Raw genomic sequence first — 15,133 nt, 5'->3', positions numbered from 1 at the left:
GAAAATTTCCATCACAGGCCAGTCTGTAGGCTCAAACATGTGCCAAGAAAACTCCTCATTGATTTTCTGTGTGAAGTTTTATAAGTTATCTGCAAAGGTCTCAAATTGTCCTTTTCCTGGTCTCAAAGGTCCCTCCAGATGATGACTAAAGAAAGGGTGTGCTCTCTTTAGACAGTGTGCAAGCAGAGGATCAGACCCCAAGGATGTTCAGCATAAACACGTCTCCCAAGTGCTGTTAAAGTCTCAAGTTGTTCAGTGATCTGTCTCCCACCTGCTTTTGTACTGGGCACTGGTGGAGAACATCTATTCTATTACAGTATGCCCAAACACAAAGACAGATGAGCTGTTTATCATAGAAGAAAGATACAATCCAGCCAAATTGTACATCACCTCAAGACAACTGCCGTTGAGTCAATTCCTCAAAATCAGTTGTTTCCAGGATAAGCCCCGACTGTGAACAGCACTTTACCCCAAAGTGCACTGCCAGCACAAACACATGGTTCTTCTCACCCAGCAGTTACTGCGGTGCTTGATTACACAGCCTTTTCCTCTTCTGACAAGAATGAGAGCAAAAGGACAGGCTACCTCATGCAGCAGAAGTCAGAGCTCTGACATGCAGGTACTTGGGAAGAAATACTCACTACGCAAAAAAAAAAAAAAATCTTAAAGTAACATGCCTGTGCAGCCTGTATCCTGAATTCTGACTTCAACTTCTAAACATTGCAATTAACATTTTCCAACAAATATACAGGCAGGAAGAAGCAAATGGTAAGGCACGGTAACTTCTTCCATGAATACAGTGAGGTAGCATCCACAAAAAAATCATTGTTAAAGATGAATATGACAACAAAACAAAAGCCATTCCAATTAAAAACTCTCATGGCAATGTCCAAGTTAACTCAAATGCATTTTGATACTTGGTCACTCATAGCATGCAACTGTTAACCCCTTCAGACACAATGTGACTGATGAGACAGGCTTAGCTGAAGAATTTTTAGCCAGCAGCACTTTACGAGAGCATTAGAGAATTTTTATGTTGAAAAAGAACAGCCCTTAACATTCTTCCATTTCACCTTTCTCCTCCAGGCCCCATTTTGGTGAGCACCCAAGCACTAGGTGTTTCTCTTCAGCTCTCTGTCCCTTGCTGCTTCTGATTCTGTCCCTTCCTCAAAGCAGCATCCACTTTTACAAACCATTCCCTCCCTCTCCAGCACGCTTCACTTGGAACAGAGGAAATTTTACCCACTCACTGAAGCATCAACACACTCTCTACAGTACTTTAGGAAATAAAAAACACCTCCCTTGGGCTGTCTTCATCCCCCCCATCACTGCACAAAGACCCTAAACTCGTTTACTGTCACATATGCCTGGCTAAAAGAAGCAGTTGGGTGCACCACACTGTACCTCAGTAGTCACTCACCATTCAGCATAGATTTAACAAGTATCCCCATTTAGCAATCTAGCTTCGTATCTGGATCCCAGTTCTTACCACCACCTTCTCATTTTCCAACAGCAGATCCTGCCCTGTATCATCTCTGCATCATTCAGCAGAAATACGGATGTCTTGCCAAATTGCAATGCAATACAAAACAGGAAGAGCTTAACCCTTTGAAGTATTTACTGGTAAAGTATGTTCTGTACACACAGTGCCACCTTGACAAATGGGCAGTAAATCTACCCCAGCGATGCCTATATCTCAGTCTACAACTCTCAAGCAAGGAAAAAAAAAAAAAAAATCAGCCATCTTAACACTCAAACTACATAGGCCCAGGAAATAATTGCCAATGCAGCAGTGTCTTGCGGATGTAATCTTTGGCAACATCTTTACCTTGGCAAAAGCTCCAAAGCAGGTGTGGTTATAGCTTATATCACTTCCCTGCACAAAAGCAGCTATACCTGCAAAAGCACTTTTTTCTGCTGGCAGAATCTGTATCTGCACTAAGAAAATCTGCCAGCATCCTTTTCCCAACAAGCCTCTTCTAGCTCAGACCATTTTTTAACTATGACTTTGCAGTTCATTTACCACACTCTGCTCATTTAGCCCGTCTTAGTTTTATAGCCAACAAAACAGAGCCCTGGCAACACTATTTTATAAGCTGGTATTTCCGCTACAAGAAGTAATTTTGACTGTTTACACCCCAATTTTTTTTCCTGAGGGCTCTGCAGAAGCCAGCTTTGAAGAAAGGAAATTCTGGAGGCATAAAGAGTTTAGCAATTCTCTTGTTTGTTCTCATTGCCATCCTTTAACAAGATATACCTAAAATTGTAACTGCAGTCTCTAATTGCTGCAGGTACTTTTAACCAACCACCTGAGCTCTCTTGAGTTAAGAGAAAATACTCTGTTGGGATTCAGTACAGAAATAGCAAAACACAAGTCATACAGCAGTGCGGGAGAATAGAAAACGTGCAACTTTTTCACCATTTTCTCATTTAAGGGCTTTGAAGACTTGCCTCTACACAAACCTGCACTCATTTAATCAGAGGTATTTCTAAAGCAGTTTATTTAAACCAGCAAGAACATGCAGGCCCTCCAAAGTAGGAAGCAAACCTGCAGGTGCAATTTTGTATTTGATGGATGGTGCCACTAGCTGACAAGAATATCACTTGTTCCTTTCCTGTTAAAGTATTACTACCCATCATCAGACACTTGGCTTCTGCAAGAGAAAAAAACCCACCCAGTCAGTCCTGCTTTAACACCAATGTGAAGGCTAGCAATACAAATAATTACACTAATGACTGGTGGATAATTAAATACACTGGACCAGCACCCAGCCCCTTCCAAATCACAGCACTGTCTGCCTGCAGATAGCCTGGCAAGCAATAGCAGGACACCAGTCAGGGGAATTATGCCATGGTACACGAGAATGCCTCCATCCATCCAAATGATCGCAAAGTCTCCAAGCCCCCTCCCTCCAGATAGTCTCAGTATCAGCCATCCCAGGCATCCTTACAGACAACTCCAAGCCTTCACACTCTGTTCCCCTCCTAGAAGCTATAACCCCAGCTAAACAATAAGCATCCCATAGGAAGGTAGTTCACAAACAGTAATGACCCAAAGTAGATGACAGATTCAGAAATTAAGAAAGCCATCCAAGAAGCAAGCATTTTACCAGTTTCTGCACAATCTCTGAACACATTTCTAGTACCTTGTTACAGAATCCCCAGCTGAAAGCAAAGTATCTTACATTTCTAAATCGCAATAGTCCAAGACCTGTGTCATGTTACACCTCATCTTTGCTGTCACACAGAACTACACTTGCATTTACTATCAACTGCCATCATCCAACAAAAACATATAGCAGAGTACATTTGCAAGTATTAATTTCAGCACTTTTAATACTAATAAAGAAGTTTCAAACACATTTTACCAAGTAAAATAAAGACAACAGTTATTACAGAACATGCGAGTGTATATACAAAATATGTATAAATCAAAGACCACCACTTCAGTTTGCTCAGACAGTAGTAATTGTGACAACTGAAAGGCTAACTATCAAAACCAATGTGTCGGACATATTTGTTCATCATATCTTCATAATACTTAGAAATTGTTACTTTATTTTCCTGTGTGCATACTACGCAGGATTTTACCCCAAAGATCTTCCACTTCACACAAAACTAAACTTCATATTAACAGCATCTATTGGGATCACTTATTCAGGTGAAGAGGAACACAGAATGAGAACCCGCATTCTTCACTTCAAGGCAAGGACTTACTAGAGCCCGTCAGAGCTCCAAGAAGACAAATGAAGCTGCTAACCATGTGTTGGAGTGTTTTTCTTCCCATCCTTTTAGTAACAAGTTGCTGTTCAGTCTAATTTTAATATATATTTATCAGCAAAGCTCTGTCACTCTGAACACCTGCTCTGGTGTCTAACCTCATCAGGCCTTGAGAGGTTTCTCATCTGGTTATCCCCTCAAGACATGACTCTCCCACACTCTCCCTTCTTCCCAGAAGGGGTCCTTACCTCCTCTTCTTTCCAGACACCATCTCCTTCCATCTCCCTATTTCTCAGATCCCAGAGTTTGACTGCAATGTAGATTATCAGGAGTCCACTTCTTAGTAAGTTATTCTCCTTCAGGAAAGTTCATTGCAGGGGAGACTGTTTACTCCTGGGAATTCTCATGTTTTCCCCTAATTCCTCTCCGCCAGACAAAAGAATGCTGGTTGCGTTTGTATTCTGCTACACAAGAACACACCAATCCAAAAGTTATCAGCTGCAGAGGAGAATCAAAGTTTTGAAAAACAATCTGGAATGCTCTCAGAAGTTAAATATGCATTTATAATTATACATGCACCCAAAACAGGGCACAGGTTGTCTTCAGGTGTAGATTTTGCTGACAGCACAGAGTTGAGTAATTCAACTACCATCACTTCTGGTAAGTGGAGCAAAGCAACTGCTTGCAGGGTCAAACAGTGGGCTGACTGATGATAGGAGAGAGTAGGCACGTGTAATCAGAAAGTTCAATGATCCTGTTCAGTATTTGACCCTCCAAAACAGCTGTACCCATGCAGTAAGGGAATGGGTACTGCCTAAGCTAAGAGCAACATGCATGTCACCATACCACTATTTCAGGCTGCAGGTGCACACATGTATACACCCCTGCGTCTCAAAAAGCACAGCTTGGGATGAGCATCAGATACCCAAAGAAACTCAAAGCACCAGAACAGCTTGAGTTTGCTGGTGTTTCAAGACAAGCAGCAATGGGAATCACCAACAGCCCATACTGCCTTAGCTCAGAAGACAAAAGAAAAACCTAAAAGGAAGTTACCCAGAGTGAACTCTTCACTATGCAGCTAACTATTTCACCAGCTTACACACACATCAAACTGGCACAGGAACAGCAAAAATCACCTATGTCCCAACACAATTTTTATATAATGAGGTTGTTCAAATAGCAAAACTTTCCAGAGCCACAGAGGAAGTAGCCGGGAAAGTAAACAGGTCAAACATACTTTGCCAGGGTAGCATGCTCACATAGCTTACTCAGTGCACTCCCTCAAAGGTTGGCCTAGCTTACTAATACCAGGCAGGAAACAGAAGCCTTCAGAACCACTTAAAATTTTCATTTATCTTGGAAGAAGGTCTCTTCATGCTTCCTCCTTAACAGGAATAGTCAGATATTAAGTTTAAAAAATATACAGTCCTTCTACTAACACCTAGAGTAGTCAAGGGGTTTTGCCAGTTGACTGTTTTCAGGTGCAATTATACCAACTCTTCTGGTTCTACAGGACTTTAACTGTGCCCAAGCAGAACGCTTCTGAGCGGGAACTCCTACTCAATCCCACCTATCTGCTGGAAAACAGAGTTTAGAGTCTCTATGCCTTATCTGGTGAAATAACACACAAAACATTACCCCATGAAGCAAAGATAATTTTTCTGAAAGATTGTAAAGGCAAAAAGCAAATATTCAAGCTTTTCATTTCCAACACTGGGGATTATTTCCCTCCAGCTCCCAAATCCCTCAAATCACAAAGCAATCAAAGTGTGAGCTTTTATTAATTAACATGCACCCTCCACACACAAAAAGGCATGTTCATAGTGTTACAGAACATGAAGGGTGCCTCAGACTAGGAAGTCATACAAAGAACCTTGTAGGTTGCAGGAAAAACCTTTCCTCTTTCACACCTTTACATTTCAGCCACAAGTACTTTCCCACAAGACCTAATTTTGAAGCAGACGGCCAAGACCAGATCCTTGCACTGCTCATCCCTGGAAATGAGAGGTGCTCTGGGATGTAAAAGTTCTCAGGAAGATGCAAAAACAAGAATGCTTTAGAAATGGTTGTGAGGAAGGAACTTAACATGCCAGCATGAATAAACAGGCATCAGCTAGAAACCCTCAGTAGCTCAAGAGAAGACCAAGAAGCCAAGTTTTAGGCAGTACATCAGCTACCACCCAGTTACTCCTAGATTATGACCAAGAACCACCTGCTCATAGGGCTCCAAATTATTCCGCTGTCCCTAGCAGCAGTATTTCGTTCCTCTCCCCAGCATATCCACAGAGGACTACAACCTTTTGCCGTCACACAGACATGCCAGAGCCTGGCAATAAGGACAGGCATACACCATAACATGGTCACGGAGAAGTACTGCTTGGCACTTAAGCTGTCTGGGCTCCACGCTTCTCCAAAGGAGGACACCAAAGGGGTACATGTGTCCCTTCAAAGCCAATTCTTTCAGACTTCTTGCCTTCTTTACTAGGCAGTCGCAATGCCTACCAAGCAGGTGCCCCACCACCTCTCAAGCATTGCCCAACACAGCTAGCAAGACCATTGGCAATGCCAAAATTCACAGTTACCAAGCCACCTGTACAAGGCAAGCCAACATGTCCAGAAGCAGACAGCTAAGTTAAAAAAAAAAAAATGACATCTTCCCACTGTAAGTATTTAAATGGCTTATTAGCCTCTTCCTTGTTGCAAGGGACTTAGACACCATTGGAAGTTAGCTACGTAAGACCTTGGATCTGAAAAGATTCCTGACATTTGACAGAAGTTTTCAGTACCTAAAACCAGGCGAGACTAGATGCAGATAGTGTTTGAACCACTGTATGAATGTAACACTCAAATACAACTAACCACAGCGAACTACTCTGAATACCAAAAATAATTACTCAGCATTGCTACACCATGTAAACAAGGGACCTCTTTTGAAAGACTGCCTGTAGTTATACAGACATTTTGAGTTCTAAAAAGGCACCAACTCATGAAGTACAAACACTACCAAACTAAGTTACATGTGAAACTCAGCTACTGAGGAAGCCTCGGGTAGCAAAGTTTTCAAAGCATTCATTCCAACAGTATTTCCATCACAGCTCAAGATTAAAAGCTGAGAACAAGCTAGGGAATCAAATACAGGCCAGACAAACTCAAGGTTTTCAACATTCCCAACAGCAAACATCTGGAATGGTGAAGATATTTAAAAACTATCATAATTTCCATTATCAAATTAAAAAAAAAATTCTCCAGCTCACAGAGAGAGTTGGTCACTTCCTCATCACGCTGGAGCCTCCTGCACCAGTATCCTTACACAAGCTTGTCAGCCCTCTCTCAAACATGCAGGCATCTGTATTCTGGGCTGCACTCAAATGCACCATTTGACATTACTGCTACAAACCTTCCACGTGTGTTTTACAATAAACAAGGCTGCAATTTTCTTGCAATTCCTGAAGCTACTGAATGACTTCATTAAATTCAGCAGCATTATATGCTTGTATACACAAAAAAGACTCCAAACATTCTTTATAGCTGCCAGTAACACAGCACAGCCAGTCACAAGAGAAAATACCACTTGCAATATTTTTAGATCCTTCTAACTACAAAAGTAATAGAAGACTGGAATCATGACACTGAACAGGTAAGTTACAGGTCAAACTACATGGAGAGTTCACAGTTACGTCCCCTGGAAAGTCACAGCTCTTGTGAAAAATTCTGGATTCTCTTCCCAGTTACCAGCCAATAAAAATGGAATTTTCTAAGCAAAGCAATGAGCAGCTACATTCTACAGAAAGAAAAGGCTCTTATAAATTATTTCTGTATGAAAGCCCTGACTCACTACTGTAACACAAGCACAGCCTGGAGATCAGCGAGCACTTCCTTGAACTGCTCTATTACATCTGACACCAAACAGCAGAATCACATTCTTGTTTATCTCATTCATGGAGTAAAGGGGAAGAGAGATTATCTGCAAAATAGAAAATTGAGCACAATTCAACAGGTACAGCACCTCCTCAAGTGGCACAGGGAACTACTTTTAATTTATGAGTTAACGGCATCACTTCAAACAGATGTTGAAGTCTTCCAGGTCTCGGTTTAATCACAGAAAGCAGAGACTGTCAAACTGCAGTTCTGTGCGCCATGCTCCTAAATTTAACATTGCTTGGCAAACTGCACTAAGCAAAAAATGTGAAATATTTTTTGAATAGACACAGGACTGCCCTACACTTCCATATAACACCACAGGAACATAAAGAGCATCCAAGGTTTGGGTGTTATTTCCCATTATGAACTTTAACTCACGCAAGGCTAAAACTAAGGACTCAGAGCTAAATATAAAAGCATAAGCTATAGTTTCATTTTTAATAATGCTTTAACACTCAAATAGCCATTGTTTCACATAAAGGACTGTAAATGCTGCAGTTTCAATTATGACTTCTCCGTAGCACAACAGTTTCCAATTTATAGCATAAATAACAACTCTACTTTGCATGGCAAGTATGGACTGACCTACTAAAATTAAACCCACAGGGAACAGCTTAACTGTATTTACTATTTGTTTCTTGCCTTTAGAAATAAGTGTTTAAAAGTAGCTAAAAACCAAACGAGTGTTCTCAGTTTCACTTTGAAAACATCCCCAATACAGGCCAGTCCCCACCTGCATCCACCTGGCCCCTGAGAGAAGGCTGCCTTGTTGTGATTTTTGAAAAATTACATTGAGACAAAAGAAACCAGCGTCAAATGTTTTCACTCATGGCCAGCCATGAGATTTGCATTTGGCCTAACAAACAGAAATCTAAAGCACTAAGCAAATGGGTCATTTAAGTACAAAGTTTAAATTACTCTGGAAACTTAACAGATAAGCCTTTTCCACCTGGTAATGCTGAAATTTAAAATAATCCTAAAAAAAAATTCTATTCTATTTGGAATTACATGTCTCAGCAACCAGGGAACAGATACCACGTCACTTCCAAAAGCTTTGCAGCACTTACACCAGATTTCAGGAATGCTTTGTCACAATGAAGTTTACTCCATTCCTTGCAAATATTAAATGCATTCCTACTATAATGAAACACCTTATAAATGTCACATGACAGAAACACGAGTTTCACAAAGCATTTCTTTCCAGCATCATAACATTTACGGCCCCAACAAGAATTTTATTAACAAATAACTAACCACACAATAAGTCAGAAGCTTGCAAATTCACCTTGCACTAGAAGAGCAAGCAGACCCAAATGCAAGAAGCATCAGCCTGAAGTGCTTCCACCCACAGACTCCTACCTAATGCTTGTCAAGCAGCTTGAAGTACTCCAAGTTTTCAAGATGTCATCTATAACATTAAATACAGGTTTAAGCACGACCCTGTATGACAGCACCAGTTCCTGTTGCTCACTGGCAAGTCATTCCTATTTTGGACAATACATTTGGAACATACTGCCCATAACACTGAATTACACCAGCATCAGGATAATTCCCTAAGTTATGGCTGGAAATCAGTATGTTTTGTCCCAGCAAGTAAAGCCACTGTTTAATAAGACCCCTTTTGCCAAGTAACAATGGGTTTGCGCTTGCCATAACAGAGCTCTATTTAACAACAGGGCTGCAGCATTCTGGGGGTATCTGCACTGCCTCAACTCTACCAGCATCCAAAAAAAGCTGTTCCTCAACAAATCTAACAAACATGGCTTTGTAACTTCAGAATGGCCTGGCTTATTTTAATGGCAAAGCTTTTACCCAGTAAGGACCTGACCTTACTTCCAAAGAACTCATCCAGCTTCATCATGTAAATAAGAAACCAGTATTTGTTACAAACACTCTGATGTTACACATCACCTGTTCTGCTCTGAAGAACCTTACATGAAAGCCTACAGTAAAAAGCATTTTTGAGCTAATTAACTTTTGCTGAATCCAGTGCTGCCGCCGTCTTCCAGAAAAAGCTGAGGTTTGAAGCTCACCATGTTCACATGGCACAACACCCAGCCACTTCCAAGAGCCTGCACCCTGCCATGGGATGGGGGGGGGGTGAAGAGGCTCAGCTCCCTTTTCTGCACTTTGTTTTAAACTTCAGCAACCTCAGAGCTTCATCCCAGTATTTTCAACACCTCATTACAAAGTCCAGAAAGAATGAATATTGTCAGTGACATCACAATGCTGTCACTGGAATGCTCCAGAAAAAGGTGACCAAATGGGAAACAAATACAACTCAGAAATACTGAAATCACACAAGATTACACAAGGCAAGAACAGTGGCCCAAGCAAGACTACTGAGAGACAGATCATCATGTGCTCTATTCAGAGCAGAAATAAACATGCTATTCTAAACATTTTTCAAGTTTATTTTCAGAAAATCTAAAGCAAAGATGGAAATAGCAATCCGATATAAAAAAAGACATTAACAGTGGCAGAAATTATGTGGACAAAAGTTCAGAGGAAGAATATGGGGAAGACATTCAACTGTGTGAAAAGGCCTTTGAAAGGTGAAAGCCTTTTGTTCAACACAGCCTCTCCATCTAGGTTTTTACAGTTGTTCACTAACTTATTCTGCCACTGGCTGGAAAACCACCTGTTTACTTTGACAACTAAAATTCAAAATAACTTGTCAAATTACTCCCTACTCCACATAATCATCGTGGTAGATAATGGAAGTGATACTCTGATTTGAGGTGAGATTTTAAAGTCTCAGCCAATTGACAGCATGAGGTTAAGGGGTTTATGCACACCCCAACTTTTTGCGTTCAGAGAGGAAAGGGAATTCTTGTTGTGCGAGACAGATTCAAATGAGATTATAAGCATAAATGCAGATACTGTGCAAAAATCATCATTAAACACCTGAAATCCCACATATGCTCAGACAAGAAAGAACAAAATATTCCGCATATTCAAGTCATTCTGAAATCCACCTAGTTCACTGCAAGTTCAGTGGTCTTAGAAGGCCAGGCGACAAAAAAGGCAACAACTTGCACCGAGCAGCGGTCTTCAGGAGCCCATTACACACTACAGTGTGAATTACAAGCTCCTTACCCAGCAGGTTTACCACAAGTTAGCCACTACTTCTGCAAAGTCTTCATCAGATCAAATCCCTGTCCTGAGAAGTTCATGGTTTTATTCTACAGCTTGTATTTGGAAGTGGCTAAATGGACAGGAGAATAAATTTAATTTAGTCCCTTCTACTAGTAGTACTATCAGGTAATAAACTATTAAAATGCAGTGTTTTAATAGGGACAATGGCCATTTAATACAGAGTTATACTTGCCACGGCTCAGATACCCCCTTGCAGATCCTTCACAGCCACCTGATGCATTTTCCTTTCGCTGCAGCTGCAAAGATGATCAACTGAAAAACCAAGCCCCATTTATACCTTACTCCTGATCAGAAGAAATCAGTACCTTAACTTCTTAGAGGGCACAAAGACCTACAGCTGAATTTTTCAGGTATGGGGCAACTCACTTGAACAAGTAAGCTCTCAAGCACTACAAAATGTAACTGCAACCATCATCAGTTGATACAGAGACCCTGATGTAGATACAGCGACCAAAGCCATCCAGTACTCTACTGGAACAAGTGAATCACAACACTGCAACCAAGGATCTGCAGCAGGATCCTGAGCCAATGTGACTCCAGAAAAGGTTGACTGAACCAGAGAAGCAGCAACAGCAATCCTGCTTGGGTGCCAAAAGCAAGGAAATAAACAAAACAGAGCCCTGGAAGCTTTCACCACCAGCAACAGAAGCTAGGATAGGCAAATACTGAAGCATCAACTGAATTCGGTTCACTTGCCTCTGAACAGACTAGAAATCCAATGGCAGTAAGCTGGCATTTAAAAGCCATTCAGAGCAACTGAATGATTTTCTATCCTCTTCTGATACATTCCAGGGCTTAAGCTGATTTTAGGTCCCGATTTTACCCAGGACACTCTAAACAAACTGGTTTTCTCTTCTCTGTTAAACCAGGAATAACTACTGCAAACCTAACTCAAATAACTAAAGCATAAGCAGCAGCCACAGCGGTTCTGTGTAGGGGACTTGCAAGGCTTCTGCAGAGCCCAGCACAGCCAAGTCCATCGTAGGGTCAGGCTTCCCACTGCCACCCTGAGTACAGGGACAGGAGAAGGTCTCTTGACCTATACTCACTTCTCTCCACTAGTTCTGCAGCTCAGAGGTCAAGCACACAAGTCGTATAGCTCAAGGGAAGTATGGAGGGGGCAGAGGGGAATGACACGACCCTGCAGACCAGAAACTAGGACCTCGTCTAAGAAACTGGTTGACAAAGAACATCTAGGTGAGCTCACCATGCCAGTCAGGTCTGGAAAATGCATGCAACAGGAACACTCACTACTTGCTGGCAGAAACTCTTCCACCACTTGGCTTATGCAAATGGTAGAATCTGTTCAATACAATCAGTATGGGTCATGATTTTTGCAGTCTTAGTCTCAGAATAAAAACTTCTAAGTTAACAATTGTTCACGTTATCTACCTGCCATTTGTTTCCCTCCCTATATTAGGATCAATAACTGGTAGCAGAGAAACACCCATACTTAACCATGAGATCTTAACTGCCTCCTTTTTTTCAGCTTTACATGTACAGTACTATTATCAAAGTTACAAACTTTGACTTAACAAATGCCATTTACTAGTTTAGCATGCAAATACTTTTACAGTTGTTTGCATCCAGCCCCATACAAACTACGGTGGATTTACAGCACATAAAGCAACATTTTTAAGCTGCTATTATAGCCACTGTAGAGCACAGAATAGCTGGGCAAAAGCATTCACTGAAGCATCTCTTATTTAAACGGATTTACCAACACTGGAAATACACACAACTAGCAAAACAGCTTCTTTCTAGGCACTGTATCCTTCAATATTTAATATCCATAGATTTCACTTTCTCACACTATTCCTGTTTGCCTACTGGAAAAGGAGAAGCCTTTTCTATTTAACTAGCTCTAACCCTGAATAACCAAGTAAACGGGAACAAAAGAAAACCCACGCACTCTGGTCACCTGCTGAAAAAGTGAACGGCATCAGAAACTTTATGGTGAGCTGGAGCAAAACCTTGCCATAAACATTTGGAAAGGGATGCCAGATAGCTTCAGTGGTTTTAATATTTTTCCAAAAGCTGAAGAGCCAACAGATACGACTTAGACATTTTCACCAGGAGACAGTAAGTGTTATTTTTTAACTCCGTTTCAATTTTAAGGCAGCATGCTTAGAAACTGGGGGTAAAAAAGTTATCATTTTGAAGTGGTTACTCGTATCACTCCGGGTCTATGCTGGAAATAAACGTAAAGTTCAACCCCATGAGCTGGAGCGCGTTTGTATGTGGCAAGGGGGGAAGGGAAGAGAGAGGGCAACAAAACCAGAGCTGTGCCTGGCTGCCTCTCCTCAAATTCCAGAGCTTGCCATCGACCCACCGGCTTATCGGAGGAACCGCTGGGGCTAAACCGCCCCCCAACCAGCATGAAGACAGAGAAAGGCAAAAACACAGATCACAGCCCACCGGCTGGAAGCCAGACAAAGAAAGAGGAGCCCTTTTAAAGCCAAGGGCCTCCTTCCCGACGCTTCCACGGCAGGAAGCAAGCTCCTGGCCTGCCCCGGCGGGCCCCCCCGGGGGAAGGGGGTGCCGAGGAGCCCTCCCCCAGGGGGTACCGAGGAGCTCCCCTCTCCAGGGGAGGGGGCCGAGGAGCTCCCGCGCAGACTGCGAGGGATGAGGGCCGCGAGGGGGCCGGGCCCGGCGCGCCTCGGGCGAGGCCCGTTGGCGGGGCGGTGCGGCCCGGCCCGCCTCCCCCCGCTCCCGGTAGTCTCCCCCCCGGCCCCGCTCCCGGCTCCTCTCCCGGGGGTCGCACCTGGATGACCTCGTTGACCTCGCGGATGCACTCCACCATGTGCTGCAGGATCTGCTCGGCGGTCAGCACCTCATAGCGATAATCCTCCTCCTGCTCAGGGCCGCCGCCGCCGCCGGGGCCCGGCCCGCCGCCCAGGCCGCCGCCGCCGCCGCCGCCGCCAGGGCCCAGCCCTCCCGTCTCACTGCCTAACAACCCGTCGCGCTCTCCGCCGACGCGCAGCCCGGGCTCCACCAGCTCCACCTCGCCCAGGTCCAGGTTATCGTCGGGCTCGTCCTCATCATCATCCTCCTCGTCCTCCTCCGCGCCGCTGTCCTCACTGCACTCCTCGTCCTCGTCGAACTCGTAGTTGTAACCCTCGTCCGAGTCCATGGTGAGGCGCTGAAGAAACGGCGGCGGCTCCCGCGCGCCCCCCCCCCACCCCGCCGGCCTGGTGGTGCCCGCCGCCGCCCCCCTGCCTCCGGCGCTGGCCCCGGCCCCGCCGCGCCTCAGCCGCCGCCAACAAAGGGACGCGGCCGACCCGCTCCGTCACCGCGCGCCGCGCAACGCACGGCACGTCACGCCGCGCCGCGTGACGCACTCGCGCCGCGCCTGCGCAGCACCGCCATCTCCCCTTCGGCACGCCGGCGGCCATCTTGGGTGCGCGCCACACACCCCCTGCGCGCACCTCGCCTCGCCCCGCCCTCCCCGCCGGCGCCATCTTGAGTGCGGCGCGGGGCCATCTTGAGTACGGCGCCATGCTGAGTGCGGCGCGGGGAGCGGGGCGGCGGTTTACCGGCTTCCCCCGCTACCGACCCGCGTCTGGGCGCCGCGAGGTGGCGGGGGCCGGTGGTGGAGGTGAGGGCGCGGAGCCCTCCTGAGGCGCCCTGTCAGCCGAACACGGAGGGTAGGCCCTCAGTGCCACCATTGCATAGAGCGGCGTCATACCTGCGGGGAGCAGCTTTTGAGGGAAATGTGAGGGAAAATAGGTTGTTCTGCCTCAAAATGAGAATAGAATTGCACTGAGACCCTCCAGGCAGGAGTTCATGTGAAACCATGGGATAAACATGTGCCTGCCATCCCTAGAAGGGACCCTGACTGCACTGGGTGCATCTCTGAACTCCAGCCTGGCCTTCTGCTCAGCAGTGATGATAATACCCAGTTTTTCACAGTGGTGCCAGGTTTCAGTCCCTTTCTTCTCCATTAATTTGGCATTTTGCACAAGGGTCTTCATTACTGAACCAGGGACAGACCTTTTTCCCTCCTACAGACAACTGGGGCTGAGCCTGGCATCAGCGAGCGCCCTGGACAGCTCAGGGACATAGGGACAGTGCTGGGGCATCTTGCTTGGACACCGGGCCACCAGCAAAGGGCAGGGCGGACATCAGGGTGCTGCAGGGGTCGAGCACTCTTTGCCTCAGCCTTCCCTGCCATTGCAGCGGCACAGCCAGAGCAGCTCTGCTTCCAGCATCAGCCGTGCTCAGCCTGGTACAGGGAAGGCGACCCAGGCTTATTGTTTGCAGCCATTTGGGGAGTGCGAGAGACTCTGGTTGACTTGGAAACAAGGCTGCAGCCTGGCTGAGAGAACAGCCA

General features: G+C 44.8%; 1 protein-coding gene across 9 annotated transcripts in view; it reads right to left on the bottom strand.

Annotated features, from left to right (window-relative positions):
- ARIH1 (ariadne RBR E3 ubiquitin protein ligase 1) overlaps positions 1-14,026 on the bottom strand; it is a 62,004-nt gene extending 47,978 nt beyond the window's left edge. For 2 of the 9 annotated variants that reach the window (XM_040601127.1, XM_040601128.1), the window contains exon 1: positions 13,565-14,020. In XM_040601127.1, coding sequence (XP_040457061.1) covers positions 13,565-13,933 — 369 coding nt within the window. In that variant the 5' untranslated portion in view covers positions 13,934-14,020. Of the gene's footprint in view, positions 1-3,968; positions 4,112-13,564 lie in introns of those variants that run through there. The other 7 variants (XM_040601136.1, XM_040601135.1, XM_040601131.1 and 4 more) reach the window with 7 other exon arrangements.
- Positions 14,027-15,133: the final 1,107 nt, after the last annotated feature.

This window comes from Falco naumanni, chromosome 7, assembly GCF_017639655.2.
Source record: "Falco naumanni isolate bFalNau1 chromosome 7, bFalNau1.pat, whole genome shotgun sequence".
Taxonomy (NCBI): Eukaryota; Metazoa; Chordata; class Aves; order Falconiformes; family Falconidae; genus Falco; species Falco naumanni.
The sequence above is the reverse complement of the archived record's forward strand: the minus strand, read 5'-3'. Positions and strand labels throughout refer to the sequence as shown.